This window comes from Falco punctatus (genome assembly GCF_963210335.1).
Source record: "Falco punctatus genome assembly, chromosome: 11".
Classification (NCBI taxonomy): Eukaryota; Metazoa; Chordata; class Aves; order Falconiformes; family Falconidae; genus Falco; species Falco punctatus.
This window is the reverse complement of record NC_137591.1, coordinates 6733668-6749550: the sequence shown is the minus strand read 5'-3', so window position 1 is coordinate 6749550 and position 15883 is coordinate 6733668. Positions and strand designations below refer to the sequence as shown.

Below are 15883 nucleotides of genomic sequence, written 5' to 3'. Positions count from 1 at the left end.
GCCAGAAACCACTCTGAATGAGGGAGGAAAATACTTCTGGTGAGCCAGCACTCTGCAACTGTCTGCGTTGGGTTTCCTCAGCCTTCTCTTGAAATGTCTTGTCCTGGCTACTGCTGGGAAATGTAGCACCCCATAGAGGCCTGCTGGGCTGCTCTCTGTCAAATGCTTTGTTAGGATGGCTGAGCAATCAGATTTTTAAATTACATGCAAATATGTTGCATGTCAAACAAAAATGGTACATTTAAGGTGCCCAGCTGTGGGAATACTGAAAAACGTAGCTTCCCTACCCAGTTTTCAACTACTTCTAGATGCTATTTAAATCTTAACCACGTGAGAAGAATTTAACAGTTTTTGCTGTTATTTTAAAAGCAGCGCTTCGTCCCATTCACTCTTTTGTACGCCTCTTTTCCTGTAGTTGCAATAGCGTTTGGGCCTCGACACCTAGGACATGTCTGGTTAGGAGCAGGTGAGACTCCTCATGCGGGGCAGGAGGTGGGGGCTGCGGTGGGGGCATGGGGAGAGGTGGGTGCGGGCCCTGCTCCAGCTGGGCAAGCTGAGCAGCTGCACAGAGCTAGAGCTGCCAGCTCCCTGCTCCCGCTGGGCACTGCTGTCACCGTGCTGGAGCTCAGCACACATAGCTGTCTGCGGGCAGCCTGTATCCTAGGAACTTACTGTAGCACAGGAACTTGGGCTGAAACCCTGGAAGCACCGTGTAACACTTGACCATCGCTGCCTCCTCTGCATGAAGAGAGACTTCAATACAATTGTGCTGGTCACCATAAAATCTACTATGCTCTGCTCAGTCTCTCCCCAAAAGGGAATTTAACATCTTTCCCATAAGTTAAGGCATAGTTTTTAGCTAGGAAAGAGCTTTGCTCAGCAGAAAAAACTGGCTATATTAGCTACAAGTGGCCAACACAGGGATTTGTCTCCATAAAATACTCAGCACAATGCCTGAAGCTCGAGCTGGTCCCTAAGATATTATTTTGTGTGTGTGTATGCATGGTGAATGTGCCCTGGCACGCTCAAGGAGAGTATTTTCATCAGCTAACTGTCCAGTTCCAAGTGCCGTGTTTTTAATTCTCTCCTGAATATTTGCCTAGTAATTAGGTTGCTGTGATACTGAGGCTGTTAAAAGAAAACCAGAATCATTCCTGATACAAATTAAATAGATAATGCATTAGCAACAGAAAAGCACTTAAAAGAAGATGCCTTGTGTGTGGAAGAAGAAACACTGAACTACTTACACCAGGAACTCAGCTGGATACATTAAAAATTCCCAGGCAGTAGCTCAGGCATGTATGTTTCAATAACTAATAGCCTGGACATTTCCTGTTAATACCATACTACAACCACAATTTGCTTTGGTTTGGATATTAATAATAAATATATACCATATATTTTACTTTAATTGTAACTTGTATAATTCAGTAAATTTGCAGGTCCTTTCGGGGCATTTAAATATATACCTGTGCCTATATATAGCTATATATAGAGATACATAAATAAATACTCTCACACACATGTAAAAAAAATCCTTATCTTTCCTTCGTTCATTACATTTGAGGGCTCCTAGCTATGCAGCATGTTTCTGTTCAGGAGTGTAAATCTTTTTGCTGTCTCCATAAACCTTGTGACAAAGCTAAGAAGAATCAATGGTTCTTAGATTGCTTCCACTGATGATGTAGTCTGGCTGTTAATGGTGTACCCTGTCTTAAAGGATGCTTGATGGTAACTCAAGCAACAAATTAACCCACTGCAAGGTTTTACTACTCCATTGTTGGAAACCTATGTCCCTTACGTGAAAGATAATTTACCTTATTGTAGCCATTACCTGCAGCAGACACTAATGAAGTTGACTAGCAAGCCCTCTCTGAATCCAGCAGTTTTCCAGTTGTCTACTGATGAAACTGCTCCTGCTAAAAACTTTGCTGTGTGCAAAATATGATGCAAGTAGGAAAGCTTTTTCACCTGAACATTCATTTTGGTGACTTCAGACCTAATGAAGTGCTTTTCAATCCCTGTCACACAGAGAGGTACAGAATCATAGAATCTTTTAGGTTGGAAAAGACCTTTAAGATCATCAAGTCCCCAAAAGGTCTGTGTTCCTTACACGTGTTGACTGTTTTTGAACTTTCAGTGTCTTTTGGGAACAGCAGTGCTGTGCAACTTTCTTGAGCAGTTATAATAACAGAAAGGGATTACACAGTGGGAGGCAGTAAGAATCTACTTATAAATGACCATATATTAACAGTGGTAAAACCAGTTCTGTTTTGATGGATTAAGTTATTGTGGGAGTTAAAAATATCTGAAGATATACTAGAATAGTAAGTAAAACTTCCAAGACTACAAGCATGCCATTGAAAGAACAGAATTTAAAATGCAGTTTTTTCCGATTACAAGGGTGCAGTGGAGAAGCCAGCCTTCTCTCCACCTTGTCCAAGACACGGGAGCAACAGGGCCTGTACCACAGAGCGAAGCAGGTTGGCTTAAAACAAAAGGAACATTTTGCTCACACAGCATGCCCTGGCCTGTGGCATTCATAGCCACAGGAAGTCACAGAACCAAACAAAATGCCTGTTTTTTTAAAAAGGGACTTAATAATTTAATGGGCAAAACCAACATTTCCATGCTAAGCGAGGGCTAATCAAATCTTGTGCTTCAGGATGTAAACTGATCACCCAAGGAGGCAGAGAGGAATTCTCCTCTCTCTTCACTCATCATTCAACTTTGTATGATTGACCAGGTATTGTGGGTTTTTTTCAAATTCCCTTTGAAGCACCATGTGTAGGACGGCGCTGAAGACATAATACTAGTCTTGAGGGACCTATGATTTCAGGTGGAGCTGCAAAGCTAATGCATTCCTCTCCTGAGGATGCATCAGCAGACAATTAAGTAAAAGGACTAATCAGAAAAATCTTGTTTATGTCATACTTTCATCCACACAACCAAGAGAAAAACTACTGGAAGAACTGATCCTAACTTGATAACATCCCTTGTCTATGGTACTGTGCACATTTCTGCACTTTGCTGAACAGTCTTAAAATTTCAACTCAGCTTCACAGCCTTTCCTAAGGGAAGCTCTTTAAGTTAGATGATATACCTCCCACCAAGTCATCAAACCAAATGTTAGACATCGACAACAAGCCAATTCCTCACGTCTACTGCAACGCATTTGCCGCACACATCAATGGGAATGCTCAAAAATCTTCATCTTAACAGGATTTTTTTAAAAAGAAAATGAAAAGTGACAACACAGACAATATTAACCTGTCTTCTCTCTCATTTTATACAAGCGCATACCTTTAGGAAACAAACATAAATCCCAGTAAGACTTTCACATAATTTTTTTTTGTGATCATGTTTTAACAATACAATTTTGGATGGTGAAAGTTTATATTTAATTGTAAGTAAGGCCCATGTGAGGGAAGTATCTAGGTATGCCATGAGCTAGCTGAGCTATAGAAAAGACATCTAATAGGCTACAAGTACCACTGCCTTGTTTTAGAATTACTTATCCTGCCTCCATTTTCAGCCTCCTGAAGTAGGCAGTGGTGTATAAGAATCTGTGTACTTGCAGAACGCACACCACCAAATGTCTTGTCCCAATATTATCGCAACATAAAGAACCAAAAAATAAATACATATCAATATTGATTTTTCTGAGCTTTCTGTCAAGATGTCTAGATGCATATTTTCTATATTCATCCACAGTACTTATTCTGAGTAAGAAACAGATTCACACTTTACTTTAGTCTGTCTTCGTTCAATAGCAGTTCCTGGACAAACTAACACAGGCTAAGAAATTGTAAAGCCAGATTCTGAGCAGTTTTAAGATGAGCTTTTGCATGATCTAGTTGATCATCTCTTGACTGCCAAAACCTATAAGCAGTATACTTAATTAGTAAATATTGAATGGAAAATAGAAAAATAATGAAAATAAATTCAAACTAAGATTCTTGAATAGTAAGTGTAACAGCAAATGAAGTGTAACAGCAAAACAGAAATATCTAAGGTAGGGATGTTTCCAATATGAAAACTGTCTGGGTTTGGGGTTTTTTTTTAGTGATGTGATGGCTTGATTGGCAGATTCCTCAGCTAGACAAAGAACCTCAACCCATATCCCATTGAGTTCAGTGGAAACAGGACCAAATCCAGACTGAAAAACATCTGTCCTTTATCTCAGATATTTTTTTGTATATTTTGGGTTATAAGACCATTCTGTAATAAAGTTCTCATGCATAGCATATAGCCATATCAAACAATCTTGACTTTGAGAATTACGTTTCACTCATATTAATATGAAGAAAAGCATATAATAAAGCACCAGAGTAAGAAGCACAAAGCAAAGAAGCTCCATGTTTTATCTTAAGTGACTTGTACAGTATTGCAGCTAGTTAAAAAACTGTGATTTGCCATGAAAGCAGGTTCTACCCTAAAATCCAGCATGCCAGCCATTTCATTCATAAAATCTCTCCCCCAAGCATTATAGTTACTTATATTGTGAGAAAGTCCAATTCAGTTCCAGGACCAGGAGATTATTTTTTTTAATGGAAAAAAAAGTTAACACTGATTTTCATCTCTTCCCATAATATTAAAAATGATGTGTAAAGCTCTGCTAATCTGGTCTCTGGATAGCGCCCAATCTCTTGCCACGTGTTTCTGTTCTGGGTCTTGCCCTACGGGAATTTCTGTCAGCACATGCTCAGGAAACAGTTATACCGTTCACTTTTTTTTTTTTTTTTTAAGGCGGACTCTATCTGAAGTTTGGTGAACCTTTGCACTAATCACTGCCAGGTGCCTCTGGCTAGGTTTCTGGAATGCAAGGAATCTTTTCCTTCTCTCCCTCTTTCTTCCTTTCTCCTCTTCCCCCTCCTTCCCCTGATATATAATAAATCCTTCAGTGCAGATCACCTTGCTGGGCATCACTGCATTTTATTACCCTTTTCTACAAACAATGAGCAAACAAGTTACTGGGCTGTGACACAGTGCCCTTCTTACAAGGCCTTCACTGCAAGATATAACACTGTGTTTCTGATTTTCTCTTTTCTCACTGTGCTTGTGGCCAGCTTGAGTAGGTGGCTACTGTAAGAGACTCGGGCTTTATTCCTGGCTCTGCTACTAACACAGCGTGTGACATACCTGTCTCTGTAACATCTTTAAAGTAGGACTGAGGCACTGTCAGCCTTTTCCTAGAAATACCAGATAATGTTTTTCATTCAGAATACTGTCTGGGATTACTTGAATCCAGCTCTGCATCTTCCCTCACCCACACTCTGAGCAGTGATGACAACAATTGCCTGTACAAAGAGTGCAGGAGCTAGTTAGCTGTGAGGAGTAAGAGGGGCTTCAGAAACATTATGGAGAACACCACCCATGGGACCTTTAATGTGACTGAAGAGTCTTAGGTCATTTAATTGCTCTAGAATATTTTTGATAATACCAGTAACAGTGATAGGAAAACAGCTTTGGGTTCAAAATTACACAGGAGCCATAGGAGCCCTTTCCTGGTACACTCAAAGGCTTTCTGTGTGGGCCTTCTCTTCAGGTACGGAGTGACGTACTGAAATACAGTCTTTTCTAACAAATACGCATGTAAGTCTCAGTTTGGTATAAAGCATAACTCAGTATTTTTTAATGCATTTCATTACCTACACAAACTCACACATACACGCAAACACATATTTTCTATGTTAAATGAATATCTCACAATTGTTCTGACCTAATATGTGCAATTTCTGCAGAGCAGTTAATCATAGCAATCATGATGGGAACTGTGCCAATCTAAAAGACATTTTTATTTATAAGCATTTGTTCAATGGGTTTGAAATGAAGCTGATGAATCACTACAGTGGAAGCCGCTACACATAATGGGAAATTTGAAAACTTAATCTTGCTAATAATCTACCAGGAAAATATATTTCAAAAGTTAAAAAATCCCTATTAACGTGGTCAAAGAAATATCAAAACATATTTAAATAAAGAGCACTGCCTTAGGTTCAAGTAATCGCCAGGAAGTCAATTACAAAGACACGCAATCAAACACTCAATATTATCCAGCATGTACTGCATGCTTGACTGAGCTATCTTATTTTAGTCATTTAAGGTCATTATTGTCTGGCAAGTATGCAGCAAGATGCTTCCAGGTGCAGGTGGATTCTGTACAGGTAGTTGATGTCTGCTTTCAAGTTTACAGTCTAAAAGCCACTATACCAAATAGTGGGAGATGTTAAGATAACTTAATCACTTGTTATACCCTGATAAGTTATTGTGTTTGGCATATATGGTTTACATCTAACTGCAGAAATTTTGCTAAAAAGAAAAAGAAATTTGAAAAGGAAAGGAACAAAAATCAGCTTTACAGATGTTAAGTGTAAATTTAACTACAGGTAAAACCAGTAATGGCTAAAATAGTTAATAGAATGCAGAAGACCTGTGGTTGAATCCATATTAAATGCTTTCTGAGTTACTCTGACCAACTCCTTTAACCTCCCACCTTCTCCCATAACTTTCTTATTTCTTACTCTAAGATAGTTTTGCTTACAGTGTCTCTTCTGGGCAGGTAACATACCATTTAATTTGAGATGCACTGATGAAAGCTCCCTAATGACTGTCAACCCAGCCCTTTCAGAAACACAAATTAAATACATGCCCACCTATTTCTATGAATGGCCAAACAATATTTTACCCTGTGATCAAGCACGAAGTTATTCTTAACCACACATTGTTGAAATAAGCCTATGCTAGTGCTAATTTTACTTTAAGGGGGGGGGCGGGAATTGTATAAGCCTATCTGGACATGATTATAAATGAATTCTGATCACATTTTCTACAATGAGATAAATGACTTGGGATTTGAAACCAGATGCTTTTAATTACCAATTTTCTTTGTTACATGAACCTCACTCAGCTCTGCACCTGTACATTGTTCTTTCTTTGGACAGATGTACTGATGCCCCTTTTGCGTGCTCAGATCCATAACACTGAGATAAATTATGATGGGTTCTTGGCTTCCAGCATTGAAAATGTTTTCAGCTGTCAGAGATATCTGTTTCTTGTTATTGGTTTTAGTGCTTTTGAAAGAAAGACTAAAACACCGACTTGTGTATTCTATTATAAATGAAGAGTATTGTCCAGCGGAATCCACAGTGAATGAGTGATGTATCTCCTTGGTCCTTGGAACTGTTATAAAAACTGTGTAGGTATTTAATTCTCCAGAGTACTTCTAGGGAGTAAAACTTTGTTTCCTACAAAGATTGTAGCAACATGCCCATTCCTAGTCAATTTATTTATGTGAGCTCACAAACTAAAATATTAATTAAAATTAGACATAGGTAGTTAATACACCTAATTGTCTCTTGAAGTTATGAGAATTAGGTACACAAATGCATTTTCACCTCCTGGTCTGGATTCCAACAGTTCGAAAAGATAGCATAACGGATTGAAAAGCCTCCTGCATTTCTTTTATTGGTTTTGGGGCAATTTCTTAAATCTTATCCCAGAAACAGTCATGCTTCAGAAAACTAGCTGCTTGCAAACAACACTAAAACTCTTACAGCCAGAATGTGAGTCTGGTCCCATCTGATGAGCAAGCACCCACCAAACCCTTTGTATACCACCACCACCACCACCTACCAGTAACGCTGAAGCCAAAACCAATCCCACAGAGAAGAGATGTGGGCTTGATCGAGGGTGCCATCTCCCAGCTCCGCAGCTCACTGAGAGCTGGTAGAGGGGCTGGGCTAGATTCTTATCTGAAGTGGAGGCACCTGACAGGGTCCTGGCTATGTATGTAACAGGGCTTACAGTCTCTTTTCTTGCCAAACACATACAAATCTAAACCACAAGATTTTATCCTGCATATTTGTTTTCAATCTTAAAATATCAAGAATTTCAAATCTGGTGTCCCCTGGTTGAGCAAGAAGAGAGGCTCTGTGTACTTTGTTTTACCTCACGTAAAGAGAAATGAAGGACTAAATTTTCAACAGAGAACCTTCACATTTAAGTATTTCTGTGGTGTTTGAATTAGCAGGTGCTAAGAAGCAAGCAAACAAAAATTCTGATGTTTAAGCAGCCTGATTAAAATGTCTCTTTTCACCTGACTGTTTTTAAGTCCTGTTTCTTGTGATGTATGGGTAAGTGGCTCTTCAGGGAAGGTCTGGAACTGGTTGCAGTTAGCTGGTGAGAAGCCCAGGCAAGCTCCTTCCTCTAACCTTGGTTACTTAATCCTTTATATTAAAGGGGCTCACAAGACTGGATTCAGAGTTCTCATGAATCATCACCTATGGACATCACAGGTGCCTTAATTCCACTAGTTCTTCATTTACTGTTGTGTTTACAGAGCAGAAATGACCTAAATTACCAGGGGAATATAAAAAAATAGTTTCACTTTCTTTTCCCTTGGAGACACATCACCTTCCCAATAAAGTTATTATTTGTCAGTACCCCCAGCTTCTTTTGAGAACATAAGTGCTGTTTGTTATGGGTGACACAAGTGACAGAAGGCCTCACAGTCACATATAGAGGGACCATGTTCAGATCCTACAAAGTGACCTTGTTAGGTCATTAAGTTAAATTGGTGCAAATCCCTAACTTGGTGCCACCACTCAAACTCACTTAACTTTAGTCATATCGGTTTCATTTAAGCTGATAATTTATCACACTAAATATTCTAAACTGGAATTCACAGAGATAGTTTACAAGTGAAACTAATGACATTTTTAGATTACTTAGATAATAACAGCTAAAAAAATAGTAGAAAGCAAGCCAAGTGCAACATTCACCTCAGATGTAATACTAAAAGCTGTTTTTCTGTCTCCATTCTGCTACAAATCAAAATAGACTATTTTTGCAATGGGCAAAATGAAACCAAGGTAGACATTATACATGGCATATGCTACAAGAAATGCTAAAATAAACCTTTGCGACCTGAAATAAAAAATAAATACATATTTAAACCTGGATCACAACAAGCCCACTTTCTGGATGCCAAAATATTTCTCAGTCACACACTTTTAGTTTAATTAATATCAATATAAGTAAAATCTTTTGGTCTAGCATACACTTCATACCAGAATTTGAAAAAATACTCTCCAGATTGTATAAAGCCAGTATAAATACATTTGGTAATGAAGTCAGATTTTGTTAGAACATTTTCAAGTGAATTAGATAATTTTGTCAAACTATTTAAATGTCTTAGCAAACCATTTGGGAAAATTGACTGCTGCACTTGGTATTGACTTTGGCAAAGGATGGTATAACATAGGGCTTTTTTTTAAAAAAAAAGAAAAAGCCCTTAAATCAAATTCTGAATCTTATGTCAAACTTGAGTAGACTATTTGTACTCCACCTCATGTAGTTTTTGGCATCTTGCATATTTGATGACTCAGTAATTAGATTTCTTGATAGTAATCATTTGGTTCATGCCGCAGACTTAAACTATGCAATCCAGTCTTGTCATCGTACTGATTCACAGTATAGAAATTCTTCACATTTACTTAAACATGAATGCTGAGACAGCTGACAAATGAGGCAAAACATTATATGTGTGCCAGAAAGCTGGAGCAGTTAATATGAGGAAAGGTAGTGTTAGGTGTTTCTTTCCTATTGTAAACCATATATATTTTATATGAGTAATGCCATACTGCTATGAACTGGCAAAGGTGTAACAGTTCTATAATTCAGTGGCTCCAAGCATTAGATTATTAAGTGATTTTGCCCAGTTAAATGGATGAATGCTTTAAACAAAACAGTGCTAAGTATAATTCAAGGCCTATTAGTTCCCATTATGTTTCTGTACTTGCAATTAAAATGTCATATACGGGCTGTATTTCAGGAGTCCTTAATATCGTAAGCATAAACAATTAAATACAGCAAAAGGATCTTGGGCTGGATATTGACAAAGCTGAATGCAGATTACTTTGAGTTTAGGAAATGGTATTTGAGATGCTGAAAAATTCCAAGTAATTATGTCATGAAACTAGATAGCCTGTTTTAAAATAACTATTCAAAAATACATTCCACTTTCCATTTCCTGATGTTTGGTTCATGGTTAGAAATCTGTTATCATCTCACATTTTGTCATAGCACATTAACTACGGTGTTTCTGCAAAGACTTTACATTACTTAGGTATATAAGCATCTAGAACTGAAAACGGCAGAGACAATTCTGATGTAACTGTGGCCTAAGCAAATGACAAAAATGTTGGTAGAAGGAGTTCCGTGAGCAACTCTGCTCACTCGGCTTTTGTGTTTCTGCTGAGAGATGAGTGCCGTACTCTGGAATGGAGACATGAGGGGCAGCAAGGAGAATTCCTCTGGGAGCTTCAGAGCCTTAAACTGAAAAACCGTCTGTTGCCCTCATTCTGCTGAAGTCTTTGCTTTCATTTCGTATCAACAGTACCAGAACATGAAGTGCCTTAGAAACAAAGCCACCTTACCGACAGCCTGTTAAATCCTTCCCATAGTATATCCTTACTTCATTTTATTCTTGTTTGGGACTTTTTGCCTTACCTCCCCTAGGAACCAACTCAAAGAGGAAACAGCTGAGCAGCACACTGGGGAGCAGCGACAGGAGGGGATCCTACTCCCCCAGGCTCAAGTAGTCCCATTCTACAGGGAAAGAATTGCTCATGGATTACCCTCACTTTGGACTGTCTGTCTCCCATTCTTCCTATTTGCGCTCACTGCCTTCTCTGCTACAGAAAACTTCCTGTTTATCTGGTGTAGCTTCCATCTAAATCAGCATGCCCAGTGCCTACAAAAAAGCCGTGACTGCCACAGGCATGATCTGCCAACAGGAAACACATAGTTGGGAATGTGGGTGCCGTGGCAGGGAAGGCAAAGGATTGGGCACAGGCATCTCATGACAGGGACAGAAGTCTATTCCCGTGATGGGCAGATATGCATCATACGATGGGAGGGAGCATTGGTACCTACTGCTGGCATAGGTCAGAAGAGATGGTCGAAGGAGGAACGGGGTACAGAAGCTAAGCTTGCTACAGCATTTGTTCCCCAATTAAGAAAAAAAATGGAGTAATTTGTTCCGAGTTGAATTCGCTCAATCAGATAGATTGTTCTTCAACTACTCCAGGTGCACCTTTCCTTGTCATGCCCCTTCCATGCCACACAGATTCTGCCTTCGGCCCTTTGCTTAAAGCATACAATTAAAAATTTTCTGGGCTTTTCTTTCCCCATATAAAAGAAGGGGTAGGTCAGCCCTGGACTAGGATGGGAAAACTCTGCATTCAATTGCTGTATTTGCTAAAGAACCCCAACATATTTTTAGGGGAAAAAAAATCTCTTCATCTCTCTGTATCCCAGGTTCCCATCAGTAAAGCAAAATCGGAGTCCCCTCCCTGCCCAAAGTGTGGGAATTAAAACTGTAACTTTGATGTTTAATTTGCATGAGGCTATATATACAAAAAAAATATACAAAAAAATCTGAGCAAAAAGATTAGTGCAGAAATTTGTGGCTTACAGAACATTCTTTACTGTTGAGAAGACGTTATGAGATCCTTGAGCAAATGGTCCTTTAGAAATATCAGGTACTGTAACAATGCAATGCAATCCATACTGTAGCAATGCAATCTATACCATCAGTGGGATAATATATTCTTCCCTGATTAGGATCTTGCTAGTGAATGTCTGCTGCTGAGACATGTATTACAGAAAATCTTATCAGAGAGCAAGGAAGTGAGAAAGCCTGCCACTCTGGCACTACCTAAGTCTTAACTACGGCAAACACCCCTTGCTCCTGAGTGAGTGAGTCATAGTTTGGGTTTTTACCCTTTGTGAGATTTCTCATTTTTGCTGAGAAATGTTCTCTGCACTTATCCAAACCTACAAGAAGTCATCAAGGAGGAATTAAAAAAAAATAAAATAAAATCTAAGTGCTATGAAGAAAAACAACTCAATGTGTTTTGTTGAAGACAAGTACAAGGACCTGAACAACCTGCTTTGCACAGGGGATGGATGACATCACCTTCTGAGGTCTCTTCAAAACTAAATTATTCTATGATTCTAAACCAAACAAAATTGCTTAGTTTGGGCCAGTGTTTTCCACTTGAACAGCACCCATGCAAAATAAAATAAACAATTAATCATTCATTATCATGCCAGACAAAGACTGCACATGTTTCTCACACGTACCCTTCCCTCGCATTCTCCAGCGGTGACTGATGGTGATGTGGACTGGAAAGAGTAGAGTCGAGTGGATGATGTCTTGAAGGGATGTCATGAGGAGGCGGCAATATACCTGGTGAGGGACCGTTATGGTTAGCGCTGGAACCACTGTACATGCCTGTGAACACACATCATTTTGCAAAATACAATAAGCAAGGAAGCATACAAATAAGTCCTTGACAGTCCCCAACTCCTTCCCTATTCCTCCACCGAACACTGAGACACAACCACACAGCAGCCCACTTCTGTTGGGGGAGTCATACTGCCAGGGGGAGTCACCTACTCAGAGAACCAGTATCAGCAAACACTGCTGTGCTTGGAACAGCACTCAAAGCTGTATCAGTGTGTTCTGACACATGTACATCTCCCCTCCAACCCTCTCAGGTGGTCCATTTCTTCCGTGCTCTGACAGCAGACCTGTAAGCGCTCCCCCTAACAGCTAGCAGGCCTTGGCAGGACTCTCACCCTGCCTTTACCACACTTCTGAGGGAGAACCTGCAGTGCTCAGTTGTTTGCAGCACAATGGAGCTCATACTGACAGCAGAACAGTACATGATACCTTGCCGACATTACATCAGACATCGAACTTGGAGCACTGTACTTGCATAAGGGGGACCAGGACCTGGGTTTTTTCGTTGTTAATTTCAAACTTTTTAATTTGAATTTCAGTTAGTATGCTGCTGGACATCCCAGACAATTCAAAAATAGCAAATATTGTACAAATGAAACCCCAATAAATTAAACCCAAAGAGGAGCGAGGAGAAATTTTTAATAAGAACATGAAAACAAAAGGTTTACTAGTACACAGAGGTACTGAAGGAGTGTGGATGTCCCATTTTTCTGGGGACTCTGGCCACTCTCCTCTACCGTGGCAGTCAGACACCAAGAGCCAAGAGCCCACCACATCCTCAAGCACACACTTTGTTGAGGAAGCTTTGCCCAGCACTCTAAGATGCTGGGATTAAGTTTTTTCTTACAGCCTTCCTTCTAAAGAGTAAGCCATGCACTAAAAGAGCCTGGGCTGTCTGGGGGTCAGGGCCTTGGCACTGACTTTTAGCATGAAGGCTGCACTGAGGGCAGGTCTCTGTAATGAGGGGAGACTGCAGAAGTGCTTGCTGCCTGGAGTTACAAACGCTGTTTGCAAATGCTACTCCATGGCAGGGGAAAAAAGGACTGGCTCCTAGATGCAATTCTTGGAAAAGTCTAGTCCTTCTGTTCTCAGTTTCTCTGTCTTTCTCCTCCTCTTCTTAAAGTCTGCCTATAAGACATCTCCCAGCGTTCTGGCCCACCAGGGCATGCCTCCCGGGGAATCTGAACACAGAGGAGGACTAGAGCAGCCACTCGACATTGTGTTCTGAAGGCTGTGGGGAGCAAATGAAGTTTGCCAGCTCCCACAGTGTCCAGCTATACAGCACAGAAGACCTCACGCTCCCTCCAAGACGTAGTTTCTTTGCCTCCTCTGCTCCTGTAGCATTCATCTTTCCTCTCCCACTCACTGTGTGCAGAGCTACACAGTCAGGAAGACAGAACTGTGTCAGCTATGTTTGGCCATGTCCTGTGTCACTGACAGGGTTCTGGATGGCACTGCTCCCAGACCCTCCCAGTGACATGGAACAAGCAGAAGGCAACATGAAAATCTGGAGCTGTGGGGAATGTGTGACAGCCCTCTGGGCAGATAAGCAACGGCTGAATGTCAGCATCTGTTTCTGTGTGACTGAACAGCAGAACCACTAAGGCAAGATTCCAGCCACCTTTGTCAGGGACTTCAGATGAGTCAAAAACCTCTCATGAACAATGACTCCTCAGCTGTTGACAGATCTAAAGCAACAAAAATGAACCACATCATCTCTGTCTCCTGCTAGACAGAACATTTGTCAACCAGCCAGTGAAACCAACTTGCTTTCTGCACTGAGAGCCAGACAGAAGGGGCTTTAAAGAAGTCAGATGTTCCCAGGTGATGCTAGGATTTATTTGTCAAAGCCTCTTCTGATAACAATAAGTCAGTAGCTAGAATGCTACATTGCAAAAACAGTTTTCCTGCTGGTGGCTTCAGTCTATTTTATAATACAATGGTTTCACTTCCCCCAGATCCTTACTGTTTATACATTTATTATCAGGCTTGGAAGATGAGCCAAACACCAATTTGACCCTGACTGTGTAGTGTCATTTCACACTTCAGCTGTATCTCCTACAACATGCAGTTCAGGTATATTGGCAGCACAGCCTGGAGGAAACTGCTGAACATAAAAGGAGACGTTTATGCTCTTTAAGGCTAGCAGACTATTACTGGCCCCTGTCAGTAACTTGAACAAAAAGCTCAAAACCCCCCAAAACGTAGTTTTAGCACTGTGGTGGCCAGTAAACACACTCAATGTTTTATCTCACAATCCCACCCCTGAACAGTTCATGAATATTTAATATGTCTCTCCTGGCCCCTTCCTTACTGTCTCAGCTACTGAGGATAGTTCAATTCTTTGCCTGAGGTGGATTAGAAAGACAGAGTAGCAGAGTGCCTCCAATCAGCATACCCCTGTAGAGAAGCAAGAAAATGTTAAAAAAAACCACCCCACACATCCATATGTCCAGGAGCCAAGTCCTGTATGATCCCATGTATCAAACCCACCCCATCAGAAAATGAAATGAAACCAGAATCCCTGTCACCTTGAGCTTCTGTCATAGCCAACCACTATGCAGAGGACTTTAAAGTTCCACTTTATCTGTGGAACTACTAGGGTAGACACCCATTTCCCACTCCTGGGCTTGAAAAGTTGTCTAGCTGTGGACCTGCTCTCCTAGGTAAAGTAGGCCTTCTTCCATCTACCCTCAGTTTATCCATCTTTTGATTTACCGATCACACCTTCTCCAGAAAAGGTCCCTGCTTGGGGAGCGCATGTGCTGAGGCTTGTAGGGTTTGCTCATCAGTGAGTTTTCCTTTTCCTGCATCTTTACTTACCACAACACCCTCGCTCACACTCAGTTTGACATGTGGCATCTCTCGTCCTCACATCCCCCCACCCCGCTTCCACACCACAGCTTGTGCTGCCTCACCCCAGAAGCCACTGGCTCCCCATGCACTGACGCCCCCTCTCCACGGCACTGCTAGATCGGCAGCCCACCGCAACGTCGGCTGAAGCATGTTGGGGTAAACCCAGCTGTCCCCATATCCTCTGCGACACTTAGACAAATGTGGCGCTACACGTGTGCTGCCTGCTGCCAAGCAGCATGTGTCACAGCTGAGCCCTGCCCGCCTCTCCCGCAGTGGGAACACTAATTTTGGGTGCCACTCTCTGGTATCCAGCTGCCAGTATTCATGAAACTTGTCAGAGCGCAATTATCTTTGAGGCGTTTGTCAAATGTGGTTGAGCTCGGCTAATGGATTTAAGAAAATACTGTGGGGAAGGGGACTGCCACACATGTGGACAGAGAGGCGAGCAAAATGATTACGTAAGCCTTGCTTCCTAAGGAAGCACAACTAAACCCGGAGCCCTGACTTGTGCAGCATGTATCCCTCAGACACAGGGCTACTGGGGAGGGGTGGGGGGAGCTGCGAGGCTGCTCTGGCATCAGACACGGCGATGCGTGCTCCTGGGCCTGGTGGTGAGGCTCTGAGACTGCACAGCCGACCATTTGGATGAGGGCTGCATCTGCTCCTGAAGCTTCTGGATAGTGAGAAAGCCAAGACACGAGCCAACGTAGACAA

At 41.2% G+C, this 15883-nt stretch overlaps 1 protein-coding gene across 10 annotated transcripts in view; it reads right to left on the bottom strand.

Moving 5' to 3' along the window:
• GLIS1 (GLIS family zinc finger 1) overlaps positions 1 to 15883 on the bottom strand; it is a 214094-nt gene that overhangs the window by 14604 nt on the left and 183607 nt on the right. For 9 of the 10 annotated variants that reach the window (XM_080406201.1, XM_080406202.1, XM_080406195.1 and 6 more), the window contains one exon: positions 12151 to 12301. In XM_080406201.1, coding sequence (XP_080262327.1) covers positions 12151 to 12301 — 151 coding nt within the window. The remainder of the gene's footprint in view (positions 1 to 12150; positions 12302 to 15883) is intronic. The other variant, XM_080406199.1, reaches the window with a different exon arrangement.